Here is a 15629-nt window from a genome sequence, read left to right on the forward strand (position 1 = left end):
GTTCCTCGGGAGGTCTAGTTTCCAATATGGGGTCACTTGTGGGGGGGTTGTACTGTTTGGGTACATCAGGGGCTCTGCAAATGCAACATGACGCCTGCAGACCAATCCATCTAAGTCTGCATTCCAAATGGCGCTCCTTCCCTTCCGAGCTCTGCCATGCGCCCAAACAGTGGTTCCCACCCACATATGGGGTATCAGCGTACTCAGGACAAATTGGACAACAACTTTTGGGGTTAAATTTATCCTGTTACCCTTGTGAAAATACAAAACTGGGGGCTAAAAAATCATTTTTCTGAAAAAAAAAAAGAATTTTTATTTTCACGGCTCTGCGTTATAAACTGTAGTGAAACACTTGGGGGTTCAAAGCTCTCAAAATCATCATCAAGATAAGTTCCTTAGGGGGTCTACTTTCCAAAATGGTGTCACTTGTGGGGGGTTTTAATGTTTAGGCACATCAGGGGTTCTCCAAACGCGACATGGTGTCCCATCTCAATTCCAGTTAAGTTTGCATTGAAAAGTCAAATGGCGCTCCTTCCCTTCCGAGCTCTGCTATGCCCCCAAACAGTGGTTTATCCCCACATATGGGGTATCGTTGTACTCAGGGCAGATTGCACAACAACTTTTGTGGTCTAATTTCTTCTCTTACCCTTGGGAAAATAAAAAATTGGGGGCAAAAAGATCATTTTTGTGAAAAAATATGATTTTGTATTTTTACGGCTCTGCATTATAAACTTCTGTGAAGCACTTGTTGGGTCAAAGTGCTCACCACACATCTAGATAAGTTCCTTAAGGGGTCTACTTTCCAAAATGGTGTCACTTGTGGGAGGTTTCAATGTTTAGGCACATCAGGGGCTCTCCAAATGCAACATGGCATCCCATCTCAATTCCAGTCAATTTTGCATTGAAAAGTCAAATGGCGCTCCTTCGCTTCCGAGCTCTGTCATGTGCCCAAACAGTGGTTTACCCCCACATATGGGGTATCGGCGTACTCAGGACAAATTGTACAACATCTATTGGCGTCCATTTTCTGCTGTTACCCTTGGTAAAATAAAACAAATTGGAGCTGAAGTAAATTTTGTGTGAAAAAAAGTTAAATGTTCCTTTTTATTTAAACATTCCAAAAATTCCTGTGAAACACCTGAAGGGTTAATAAACTTCTTGAATGTGGTTTTGAGCACCTTGAGGGGTGCAGTTTTTAGAATGGTGTCACACTTGGGTATTTTCTATCATATAGACCCCTCAAAATGACTTCAAATGAGATGTGGTCCCTAAAAAAAATGGCGTTGTAAAAATGAGAAATTGCTGGTTAACTTTTAACCCTTATAACTCCCTAACAAAAAAAATTTTGGTTCCAAAATTGTGCTGATGTAAAGTAGACATGTGGGAAATGTTACTTATTAAGTATTTTGCATGACGTATCTCTGTGATTTAAGGGCATAAAAATTCAAAGTTGGAAAATTGTGAAATTTTCAAAATTTTTGCCAAATTTCTGTTTTTTTCACAAATAAACACAAGTTATATCGAATAAATTTTACCACTAACATGAAGTACAATATCTCACGAGAAAACAATGTCAGAATCGCCAAGATCCGTTGAAGCATTTCAGAGTTATAACCTCATATAAGGACAGTGGTTAGAATTGTAAAAATTGGCCCGGTCATTAACGTGCAAACCACCCTCGGGGCTTAAGGGGTTATTGTTGGATGTTTACCTTATGAACGCACATGCGAGACAATAGGCACAAACAAAATGTGAAGGCACTTTGATTTAGGTCTATTAGCTTAGAAGGGATAGGGAGTAAAGGTTTTTGGATGGAGAAAATATAGAAAACCTTCTGGATTCTCCTTGTGTCTTGTTGAAGTTCAGAAACACCGGACTTTAATAATGTCCTCCTGAGACTTCCACCTCCTGCTGGATTCTCCTTATTTCTTGTTGAACTTGAGGAACACTGGCCTCCTGAGGCTTCCAATTCCTAATGGATTCTCCTTGTGTCTTGTTGAGGTTCAGGAACACTGGACATTAATAATGTTCTCCTGAGACTTCCAATTCCTGTTGAATTCTCCTTGTGTCTTGTTGAAGTTGAGAAACACTGAACATTAGTAATGTACTCCTAAGACTTCCAACTCTGAATGATGCAAATGCTACATTATTCTTATCAGAATAGATTAGACCTATAAGTCCTAAAAATATATCTGTCATTTTGTTTTTTTTCCATAAATCATTACTACACATGAATATAAAATATTTTGTTATATATCTTTCGTTATTCGTTCTCAAAATTCTCAATTCATGCGTAATACAGTCTTTCCCATTAGTGGGATTGGAGATGGCATCTGGAGCTCATAAATGTCTATCGAAAACTATAACTGTTGTTTTAGCAGAATATCTATGTGTCTATAGCTCCTCCCTTCTCCTCCAGTCTCCAAAAATTTTAAAACCACCAACTATCAACGTCTTCCTTGTTAGCGGGAAAGTCTGTCCTTACTGACTGCAGGTTTAACCTATGAATTGACAATGAATGATCATTGATCAGTCTTGTTAGAGAAAGAAGCAGATTTATCTGATGAGATACATTACAAAGTTGCTTATTTTCATGTATACTATTAATTTATGAAATAACAATTAAAATGACGTTTACTATTTAAAGATTTTTGTCTGTACAGTAATTATACCAGAGAAGTCAGTGGGATGGGAAACTGTGCGTAGTCCACTTGAGCATTTCTGTTCCATTATTTATCATCAGTATTTCTAAAAAATAGCAGAAAATTTAACATATGTGGATGAAAAATGAACAACTCACTGCTCCATATAGAACAAACACTTATAATACAGAACTCAGAACCCTATAATACATCATGCACAATTTAATTTTATTAACTGGAAAACCCATTAAGCAAAAGTAATATAAAATATTGGTTAAATGTGATTGAGACATAAAAGATTGCTATGAATTGGTGCACATTCTAAGCATTCTTAGCATTTTCCAACTAAGAAAATAAAATTGCTCATCAGTTAAGAACAAAACTGATAAGCAGCAAAGTTAGATCCAAACCAACCAAATTTTCATGTCTTTTTCCGAGGTCCAGAATACATTTTGCAGCCTGGCTTGACCATTAAAAATGCGCATTTTTTTTTCTCTGAATTACAAAAGACATATGCTTTTATTTTTTATTTTGAAGTTCGCCATGTTGAATATAGTCTATTATGATGATGGCAAAACCACATTTATATTGTCTATAGTTCATTAGCATAATAAAAATACTTTTTTCTACTTTAGCGTTCACAACTACTCCAGGGGGACCACCTCGCTCCACTACAGAGATCACAACATCTGCTACCACAACACCAACGACCACAACTCCAACCACTACAACGACTGAAAGTACAACTACTCCAGAGCTAACAACTCCAACCACTCCAGAGACAACTACTGTTACCACAACACCAACAACAACTACAACAACTGAGAGTACAACTACTATTGAAATACCAACTCCTACCACTACTAAGACTACAACAGCAACTGTATCAACAACACCAACACTAACTGAAAGTACAACTACTCCAGAGATAACAGGTACTCCAGAGCTAACAACTCCAACCACTCCAGAGACAACAACTGTTACCACAACACCAACAACAACTACAACAACTGAGAGTACAACTACTATTGAAATAACAACTCCCACCACTAAGACCACAACAGCAACTGCATCAACAACACCAACACTAACTGAAAGTACAACTACTCCAGAGATAACAAGTACTCCAGAGCTAAGAACTCCAACAACTCCTGAGACTACAACAGCAACTGTAATAACAACTCCAACAACTACAGGAACTGAAAGTACAACTACTCCAGAACTAACAACTCCCACCACTCCTGAGACTACAACAACTACTGTAACCACAACACCAAGATCAACTACAACTGAAAGTACAACTACTCCAAAGATAACAAGTACTCCAGAGCTAACAACTTCAACCACTCTTGAGACTACAACAACAACTGTATCAACAACCCCCACAACTACAGCAACTGAAAGTACAACTACTCCAGAACTAACAACTGCCACCACTCCTGAGACTACAACAACCACTGTAACCACAACACCAACAACAACTACAACTGAAAGTACAACTACTCCAGAGATAACAACAACTCCCACCACTACTACCACAACTGAAAGTACAACTACTCCTAAAGTCACAAGTTCTACAGTCACAACAACTCCCACGACTACTACTGGGTCAACAAGTAAGAGAAAACTATGGATAGTAAATATTTATGTTCGGTTGTAGTGCATTGGTTTATTGGGGGTATTTCATTACGTTAGTGGCAGATTGTTACCTAAAGTACTATGTTTGCAAAGCAAATAGAAATCTATTACTAATTTATTACATAGAAAATTATGATTTAGTACTACAGTCATGCAATGCAAGTTGTTTAGCCCTCAAACACTTTCCACTATTAGACATCTAAATTATAAAACCTCAGACCCACCTAAACAGAACCTCTAAATTATTAGACCCAAGATTACGAAATGTTATGACCCCAGACCCCAACTTTTTTTTTCCCCAAAGAGCTTCATTGGGATAACCAGTAACCACAAAGATAAGGCAGGACTCAAGTCAGTGTCTGAAACAAGCAAGTATACATTAAGTGGTCTCTGCTGCTGTCCAGTATCTGATTACTTCTTCATTAAAAACTTTCTACTAAAACTTCTACTCAAAATACAAGTACAACAAAGGTTAATTCGCTCTGCACAATTATTGGTTTATAGCGTTCCAATTGTTTATTTTGTAGGGATGCAATTACACTGCACGATTGTCACAAATGAGCGCTCTTATAGTTTTCCGATAATCAAGCAGTGTAAACAGACTGCCATTAACAAGCCAAACCCTTGTTTGTTGGGTTAAAGGTTTTATAGACTTGCTTACAAATCATCAAAGATAGTCCTATGTAAATGGAACCTATGCTGCCTAGAACAATGGCAGTCTATGAGTTAGGTATTAGGTGACCACCAAGTGGGTTGGCCACTGTAAATGAGTCCTAAGACAACTACTCCTGTCTATGTAAGCACAGTGTTACTGAGATTTCAACACCAAGCATTAAAACAACGACAACTAAACTTGTGACCACCTCTCAAGTAAGAAAAAAGCATAAGATATTAAGAATATTGCAGAGAGAGAACACCTCTAAATGACTGCTCTTTCATGGATACGGAACATGAACATAAGTATCTATGCCTACATGTCTAATCACAGAATGTAAACTAATGCAGATGAAGTACCCTCGATCTGCTCTGTAAGAACTCAATGTAAAACACAGAAGTACCATAAGTATAGGAGATTATTAATTAACCTATATATAAACCTGTGCAACTCGCAATTAAGGACTTATACCAATTCAAGTACTCTGTGTAAATTGGTTACTACCACCACCACGTGAGAAAGACACCCAATCACTCTATGTATGGAAAACCAGGAAGTACCCAGACCAGGATTAGTATTCCAATATGTCTTTATTACATTATATTTAGTGACAATACATGATTAAAAATATAATTAGAAACATATATAAAATCAACAGATCTGTACGTACCACAAGACATCTACCAATAGTAGAATGTCGGCAAACCCATTATTGCACAATATGTCCCAACCAGAAAAAAATGTGTATAAAAAACATACATCAGTGTGCAAATAACAACTCTCATTAAACCATATAATGCAAAATATAATTATATAAAGAGAGAACTCCAAAGTGAATATATAAAGTGCCTAGTGCTAGGAGATCCTAATTACCTCCACTAGGAAATTGTCCGAAACGCGCGTCGGGGTGCGTTACCACAGGACTCGGCTACCCCAAAGGTATACATCATCATATAACTTTTATTTGTCCCTTCTAGCCATTTGCACATGTTCTTTATAGCATAAGTTATGCTCACAATTTGAGTGGTGTTTGCACATTTGCACCTAGTGGAGGTAATTAGGATCTCATAGCACTAGGCACTTTATATATTCACTTTGGAGTTCTCTCTTTATATAATTATATTTTGCATTATATGGTTTAATGAGAGTTGTTATTTGCACACTGATGTATGTTTTTTATACAAATTTTTTTCTGGTTGGGACATATTGTGCAATAATGGGTTTGCCGACATTCTACTATTGGTAGATGTCTTGTGGTAAGTACAGATCTATTGATTTTATAAATGTTTCTAATTATATTTTTTATCATGTATTGTCACTAAATATAATGTAATAAAGACATATTGGAATACTAATCCTGGTCTGGGTACTTCCTGGTTGTCCATACATAGAGTGATTGGGCGTCTTTCTCTGTAAGAACTCGTAAGGATGAAAAAAACAGTTTGCATTGTTTTTTTAACCATTCAAATGAATGCAAAAAAACATTAAAATACATAAAAAAGCACCAAAAAAAGCACCAAAAATTTCCATATTTTATACTGCCGCTTTCCTGCCAACACTCCAGTGTTTACAGGACGTGTGCACATATCCTGAAAGGGCAGCTATAACTCTATAATATACACTCACCGGCCACTTTATTAGGTACACCTGTCCAACTTCTTGTTAACACTTAATTTCTAATCAGCCAATCACATGGCGGCAACTCAGTGCATTTAGGCATGTAGACATGGTCAAGACAATCTCCTGCAGTTCAAACCGAGCATCAGTATGGGGAAGAAAGGTGATTTGAGTGCCTTTGAACGTGGCATGGTTTTTGGTGCCAGAAGGGCTGGTCTGAGTATTTCAGAAACTGCTGATCTACTGGGATTTTCACGCACAACCATCTCTAGGGTTTACAGAGAATGGTCCGAAAAAGAAAAAAAAACCAGTGAGCGGCAGTTCTGTGGGCGGAAATGCCTTGTTGATGCCAGAGGTCAGAGGAGAATGGGCAGACTGGTTCGAGCTGATAGAAAGGCAACAGTGACTCAAATCGCCACCCGTTACAACCAAGGTAGGCCTAAGAGCATCTCTGAACGCACAGTGCGTCGAACTTTGAGGCAGATGGGCTACAGCAGCAGAAGACCACACCGGGTACCACTCCTTTCAGCTAAGAACAGGAAACTGAGGCTACAATTTGTACAAGCTCATCGAAATTGGACAGTAGAAGATTGGAAAAACGTTGCTTGGTCTGATGAGTCTCGATTTCTGCTGCGACATTCGGATGGTAGGGTCAGAATTTGGCGTAAACAACATGAAAGCATGGATCCATCCTGCCTTGTATGGAGCATCTTTGGGATGTGCAGCCAACAAATCTGCGGCAACTGTGTGATGCCATCATGTCAATATGGACCAAAATCTCTGAGGAATGCTTCCAGCACCTTGTTGAATCTATGCCACGAAGAATTGAGGCAGTTCTGAAGGCAAAAGGGGGTCCAACCCGTTACTAGCATGGTGTACCTAATAAAGTGGCCGGTGAGTGTATATGTACATATATACCTGTCAAAATAAGACTTTACTGTAGTGCACAATTTGTACTAATCCATGATCACACACTCGGTATTTGGTCAGTATTTTACCTCAGTATTTGTAAGCCAAAACCAGGAGTGGGTGATGAATACAGAAGTGGTGACGTGTTTCTATTATACTTTTCCTCTGATTGTTCCACTCATGGTTTTGGCTTACTGATGTAAAATACTGAACGTGTGAACGTTGACTTGTTATAATACTTATAGAAAACCCTGCTGTCTGGTGGTGCTGAGGCTAACAGCCCTTCTGTTTCCAGGGGTATTGGTGCTAAGTATTTTTCATACTTTCTAACAGTAGTCACTTTGGTGCTTTCTGAAACTTGCACCACCAACTTCTTTACCCTCAAGGACAATGGCATTAAAAAAAGTCATCCAAATCCAAGGCTGCCAAAAATCTCTGTAACCAAAAATCAAAAGAAAAAAATGTCATAATGGAGAGTTGCACTATAAGTTATACTGTATTTGCAATTTTAAAACAGGTCTTGTATGACAATACTTCTACTATTTCTTTCAATTTCATACAGCAATTACTGCTCATGTTGAGAGCCCATCACCTACAAGTTCATTCACAATAACTGGCGTCCCCGTAGGTAATTATAACAATGAGCTTAGAATGTGAATGAGCTGTAATAGATGGCACCATAACCATACTCTGTAGCCACTGCAACAAAGTATTACTCTACTGTCTGTCTGTCTATCTATCTATCTATCTAGAATCTATCTATCTATCTATCTAGAATCTATCTATCTAGAATCTATCTATCTATCTAGAATCTATCTATCTATCTATCTATCTACATACAGTAGAATATTTCTCTAATACATCTACTCATTTAAAGGGAGTTTGTCACCCCCATACGCCTTGATACAGGGAACTTCGCACAGATACAAATCATACTAGCCTCCTACTTTACAAATAAGGTGGACTGGGTGCACCTTTAAACTCCTTGTTTGGCGCTTCCCCTGCTTTTGATTGAGAGACTTTATTTCCAATAGCAAGTTCTGCCTAAAGTCAGCCATCACTGGCACTGTTCCCGCCTGCACGCACTCACTGTGGCCACTGTTCTCCTCACTGGTTCCCCTCTGCTGACACCCCTTACTACACTTATACATAGCGTGCAGTGTCAGCAGTGAGGAACCGTGGAAAAAAATGTACCAGGCCACTGTATGCGCAGGTAGTGTCAGTTTACGTGCGCTCACACGCCAGCTGAATTTAGGCAGCACTTGTTCTTGGAAAACGAGGGGGCGTAACAGTGTACTGAAATCTTGGCCACACCAAGGGTGCGCTGACGCAACTCCTCATTTGCAAACGAATTAAAAGTCCTTTTCTTAGCCTCTTTACTAGTGACATATACAGTGCTAGTATGATTTCTATAAGAGCTAAGAACCTGTATTATGGCATAACTTGCTGAAAATGCATTTTGGTGGTGATAGACTCCCCTTGATATTTCATTTTTGAGTAGCCAAATATTTAAGTGCACCTTCCTATCTCAGCAACTGTATATTTGTGAACCTTGGCATCTACTTATATGTCTCGGTGTCAGGGAAATACTATGGGTGGGCCACAGGAATTTTTTTAAGTAACGTTTAGGTTTTTGAGTAGTGAATTATTTATTCTTTCCACTATTATCTTTTGGGAAAATAATGAATATTCAGATGAAACATGATAATTTCACACATATACTGTTTAGATTTTATTGCCACAAAACTACATTGTTTGAATAAATAGATAAAATATAATATACAGCAATAAAGCTGCAAAATGTTTGCCGCTGCCAGACGAATAATGTGTTTATACCATTTTTTATAATGTATTAATAAAGAATGTACTTTTTTCTGTTATTTTGCTAGTGATAGATACGACCACCACTTCAACTACCATCATAACAACCACTATGACACCTTCCACTAGACATAAAAGCACTATAATAATTGATACTGTTACACCTGAAATCAGCACAAATACCACCACAACCACCCCTACTACCACACCTGAAATCAGCACAACTACCACCACTACAACAACCCCTACAACCACCCCTGAAATCAGTACTACTACCTCTACAACCGCCCCTGAAATCAGTACAAGTACCACGACTACAACCACTCCTACTCCTACTATCACACCTGAAATCAGCACGACTACCTCTACAACCACCCCTACTACCACACCTGAAATCAGTACTACTACCTCTACAACTACACCAACTATCACACCTGAAATCAGTACTACCACCTCTACAACCACCCCTACTACTACACCTGAAATCAGCACAACTACCACCACTACAACCACCCCTAATATCACACCTGAAATCAGTTCTACTGCCTCTACAAACACACCTACTACCACACCTGAAATCAGTACTACTACCACTACAACAACCCCTACTACCACACCTGAAATCATTACTACTACCTCTACAACTACACCTACTATCACACCTGAAATTAGTATTACTACTGCTACAACCACCCCTACTACCACACCTGAAATCAGTACTACTACCGCTACAACCACCCATACTACCACACCTGAAATCAGTACTACTACCACTACAACCACCCCTACTACCACACCTGAAATCAGTACTACTACCTCTACAACTACACCTACTATCACACCTGAAATCAGTACTACTACCGCTACAACCACCCCTACTACCACACCTGAAATCAGTACTACTACCACTACAACCACCCCTACTATCACACCTGAAATCAGTACTACTGCCTCTACAAGCACACCTACTATCACACCTGAAATCAGTACGACTACCTCTACAACTACTCCTACTACCACTCCTGAAATCAGTACTACCTCTACAACCACCCCTACTATCACACCTGAAATCAGTACGACTACCTCTACAAGCACCACCCATACTACTACACCTGAAATCAGTACTACTACCACTACAACAACCCCTACTACCACACCTGAAATCATTACTACTACCTCTACAACTACACCTACTATCACACCTGAAATTAGTATTACTACTGCTACAACCACCCCTACTACCACACCTGAAATCAGTACTACTACCGCTACAACCACCCCTACTACCACACCTGAAATCAGTACTACTACCACTACAACCACCCCTACTACCACACCTGAAATCAGTACTACTACCTCTACAACTACACCTACTATCACACCTGAAATCAGTACTACCGCTACAACCACCCCTACTACCACACCTGAAATCAGTACTACTACCACTACAACCACCCCTACTATCACACCTGAAATCATTACTACTGCCTCTACAAGCACACCTACTATCACACCTGAAATCAGTACGACTACCTCTACAACTACTCCTACTACCACTCCTAAAATCAGTACTACTACCTCTACAACCACCCCTACTATCACACCTGAAATCAGTACGACTACCTCTACAAGCACCACCCATACTACTACACCTGAAATCAGCACAACTACCACCACTACAAACACCCCTACTATCACCCCTGAAGTCAGTACCACTACCTACACAAGCACACCTACTATCACACCTGAAATCAGTACTGCTACCTCTACAACCACCCCTACAACTACAACTGAAATCACTACAACCACCCCTATTACCACATCTGAAATCAGTACTACCTCTACAACCACACCTGAAATCAGTACTACTACCTCTACAACCACACCTGAAATCAGCACAACTACCACCACTGCAACCACACCCACCACTGTAACCTACCCTACTACTACACCACCTGAAATCAGCACTACAACTGCACCTGAAATTAGTACTACTAGTTCTACAACCACACGTGAAATCAGTACTACTACCACTACTACAACCACACCCACTACAACACCTGAAATAAGTACTACCATCTCCACAACCAGACCCACTAATACACCAGAGATAAGTACTACAACCACACCTACTACTACATTGGAAATCAGCACTACCATCAGCGCTATAACCATCCATACTACTACACCTGAAATCAGTACTACTACCTCTACAACCACACCTGAAATCAGCACAACTACCACCACTACAACCACACCCACCACAGTAACCTACCCTACTACTACACTACCTGAAATCAGCACTACAACTACACCTGAAATCAGTACTACTACCACTACTACAACCACACCCACTACAACACCTGAAATAAGTACTACCATCTCCACAACCAGACCCACTAATACACCAGAGATCAGTACTACAACCACACCTACTACTACATCGGAAATCAGCACTACAACCATCCATACTAATGCACCTGAAATCAGTACTACTACCTCTACAACCACACCTGTAATCAGCACAACTACCACCACTACAACCACACCCACCACTGTAACCTACCCTACTACTACACCACCTGAAATCAGCACTACAACTACACCTGAAATCAGTACTACTAGTTCTACAACTACACCTGAAATCAGTACTACTACCACTACTAAAACCACACCCACTACAACACCTGAAATAAGTACTACCATCTCCACAACTAGACCCACTAATACACCAGAGATAAGTACTACAACCACACCTACTACTACATCAGAAATCAGCACTACCATCAGCACTACAACGATCCATACTACTACACCTGAAATCAGTACTACTACATCTACAACCACACCTGAAATCAGCACAACTACCACCACTACAACCACACCCACCACTGTAACCTACCCTACTACTACACCACCTGAAATCAGCACTACAACTACACCTGAAATCAGTACTACTAGTTCTACAACCACACCTGAAATCAGTACTACTACCACTACTACAACCACACCCACTATGACACCTGAAATAAGTACTACCACCTCCACAACCAGACCCACTAACACACCAGAGATAAGTACTACACCCACACCTACTACTACACCTGAAATCAGTACTACTACCAGCACTACAACCATCCATACTACTACACCTGAAATCAGTACTACTACCAGTACAACCATAACTAGTACACCTGAGATCAGCACTACTACCTCTACAACCACACCTGAAATGAGTACTACCACTCCTACTGTTAAACCTGAAATCAGCACTACTACCATCCCTACTACAACTCCTGAAATCATCACTACTACCAGCCCTACTACGACTACTAGTACTGTTACAACAACTCCAGTAATCATCACCTCCACTGAAACAACCATCAAGTCTTCCACTGTATGTGTCTGTTTGTACAACGGGAAACCATATCCACCAGGTAGGTCATTCCCAGATCTGTAAAATTCTACATTTAAAGCCAATTTAATACTAACAACAGTGTTCACACATATTTTATTTAAAATGTACTTATAATTAAGACTTTCAAACATAAAATAGGTGATGTAGAGGAGGTCTGACAGCAGGGCTCCCCTTATCAACAATATAGAAGTGGAACAGTGGTCAAGCATGAATGGCACTGTTCCATTTAATATCTCTGGCACTGCAGAAGATAGCTAACTGAATGCAGTTTTTGACTATCTCCTCTGGTGCCATAGACAGTGACTGGAGTGGTTGCATGCATGCTCAATAGCCCCTCCACTCATCTATTGAGCATGAGACTTCCCATTCTGGCGATGGAGTAGAGTGGGGGAAGCAGTCAGGCCTTCACAGTTACCACCTCTGCAATGCATTTGAGAATTTGCTCAAGCTTTCTATATTTGCTAAACATGACTTTAACCCCTTTCATTCTTTTTGCTTTTGTTTTCCCTTATCCTTTTTCCATGAGTCATAATCATAACTTTTTCTTTATCCTTTGATGTAGCCATCTTAGGGTTCATATTTTGCAGGACAAAGCTGTACAGTTGTGACGCAATTTACACTTTCATGTAATGTACGCAAAAACTGGGGAAAAAACCCTCCAAGTCTGGTGAAAAAATTCATTACTTTTTATTTCCTTTTTCGAGGAACATATGACTATCAAAAAATGGCATTTCTGGCATTTTGATGGTTTTCTTTTCTTTACGGCATTTTTTTGTACTTTAAATATATTTTTTTCTTTTTCAAATTCAAAGTAAAATTTTTTTTACAACAGAACGAGTATAACAGTAATCGTACATCAATAAGTAAGCGATACATACGTATATATTAGTTCCGATAATGAAATTATGCTTTGACCACGAGATTAAAATAAATAACTGAATGGTGAATTCTGACGATCATACTGTAAGCAGTCCAAATGATCTTCTAAAACCCAAAAAAAGATTACTATTAGCCATCAAATTTACTGAATGCCTACTCATGTTAAAAAAACATTTTCATTCTATCCCATAACCATTGAAATAAACCAGATCTGTCATTATAAAATCAAATGTTAGAAAATAATAAATTCAAGCTCAATGGACTTCTGTGATATATGGCACAAGAATACTGACTATTAGCTTTGTAGAAAAAATCCAGGGAACTCACGGTTCTGCCTTTATTTGTCTACCTTTCAGATATTTGCAAGAATTGGTGGGAAAGACGGGGGCTGCACTTACAGTAGGTACGGAAAGTATTCAGACTCCTTTAAATTTTTCACTCTTTGTTTCATTGCAGCCATTTGGCAAATTCAAAAAAGTTCATTTTTTTCTCATTAATGTACACTCTGCATCCCATCTTGACTGAAAAAACAGAAAGGTAGAATTTTTTGCAAATTTAGCAAAAAAGAAAAACTGAAATATCACATGGTCATAAGTATTCAGACCCTTTGCTCAGACACTCATATTTAAGTCACATGCTGTCCATTTCCTTGTGATCCTCCTTGAGATTGTTCTACTCCTTAATTAATAATCTTTATTTTTATATAGCGCTAACTTATTCCGCAGCGCTTCACAGGTTGCACACATTATCATTGCTGTCCCCGTTGGGGCTCACAATCTAAATTCCCTATCAGTATGTCTTTGAGTACCCGTAGGAAACCCACGCAAACATAGAGAGAACATACAAACTCTTTGCAGATGTTGTCCTTAGTGGGGCTTGAACGCAGGACTCCAGCGCTGCAAGGCTGCTGTGCTATCCACTGCGCCACCGTGCTATCCTTAATTTGGAGTCTAGCTGTGTTTATTTAAACTGATAGGACTTGATTTGGAAATGCACACAACCGGTCTATATAAAACCTCACAGCTCACAGTGCATGTCAGACTAAGTGAGAATCATGAGGTCAAAGGAACTGGCTAAGGGGCTAAGAGACAGAATTGTGGCAAGGCACAGATCTGGACAAGGTTACAACTGAATTTCTGCAGTACTCAAGGTTCCTAAGAGCACAGTGCCCTCCATAATACGTAAATAGAAGAAGTTTGGGACCACCAGAAGTCTTCCTAGACCTAGCTGTCCAGCCAAACTGAGAAATTGTGGGAGAGGAGCCTTAGTGAGAGAGGTAAAGAAGAACCCCAAGATTACTGTGGCTGAGATCCAGAGATGCAGTAGGGAGATGGGATAAAGTTCCACAAAGTCAACTATCACTGCAGCCCTCCACCAGTCAGGCCATTATGGCAGAGTGGCCCAACGGAAGCCTCTCTCAGTGCAAGATATCTGAAAGCCGGCATAGATTTTGCTAATAAGCACATGGAGGACTCCCAGACTATGAGAAATAAGATTCTCTGGTCTGATGAGACGAAGATAGACCTTTTTGGTGATAATTCTAAGTGATATGTGTGGAGAATACCAGGCACTGCTTATCACCTGCCCAATACAATCTCAACAGTGAAAAATGGTGGTGGCAGCATCATGCTATGGGGTATGTTTAAGCTGCAGGGACAGGACGACTGGTTCTCATTGAAGGAAACATGAATGCGGCCAAGTACAGAGATATCCTGGATGAAAACCTCTTCCAGAGTGCTCTGGACCTCAGACTTGGCCGAAGGTTCACCTTTCAACAAGACAATGACCCTAAGCACATAGCTAAAATAACAAAGGAGTGGCTTCAGAACAACTCTGTGACCATTCCTCACTGGCCCGGCCAGAGCTCTGACCTAAACCCAATTGAGCATCTCTGGAGAGACCTGAAAATGGCTGTCCACCAACGTTCACCATCCAACCTGACGGAACTGGTAAGGATCTGCAAGGAAGAATGGCAGAGGATCCCCAAATCCAGGTTTGAAAAACTTGTTGAATCATTCCCAAGAAGACTCATGGCTGTACTAGCTCAAAA

General features: G+C 39.7%; 1 protein-coding gene across 1 annotated transcript in view; it reads left to right on the forward strand.

Moving 5' to 3' along the window:
* LOC143803845 (uncharacterized) overlaps positions 1 to 11396 on the forward strand; it is a 90422-nt gene extending 79026 nt beyond the window's left edge. The window contains exons 7-10 of the mRNA XM_077281610.1: positions 3278 to 4258; positions 8024 to 8089; positions 9351 to 11270; positions 11374 to 11396. Coding sequence (XP_077137725.1) covers positions 3278 to 4258; positions 8024 to 8089; positions 9351 to 11270; positions 11374 to 11396 — 2990 coding nt within the window. The remainder of the gene's footprint in view (positions 1 to 3277; positions 4259 to 8023; positions 8090 to 9350; positions 11271 to 11373) is intronic.
* The last annotated feature ends 4233 nt before the right edge of the window (positions 11397 to 15629 follow it).

Source organism: Ranitomeya variabilis, chromosome 2 (genome assembly GCF_051348905.1).
Source record: "Ranitomeya variabilis isolate aRanVar5 chromosome 2, aRanVar5.hap1, whole genome shotgun sequence".
NCBI lineage: Eukaryota > Metazoa > Chordata > Amphibia > Anura > Dendrobatidae > Ranitomeya > Ranitomeya variabilis.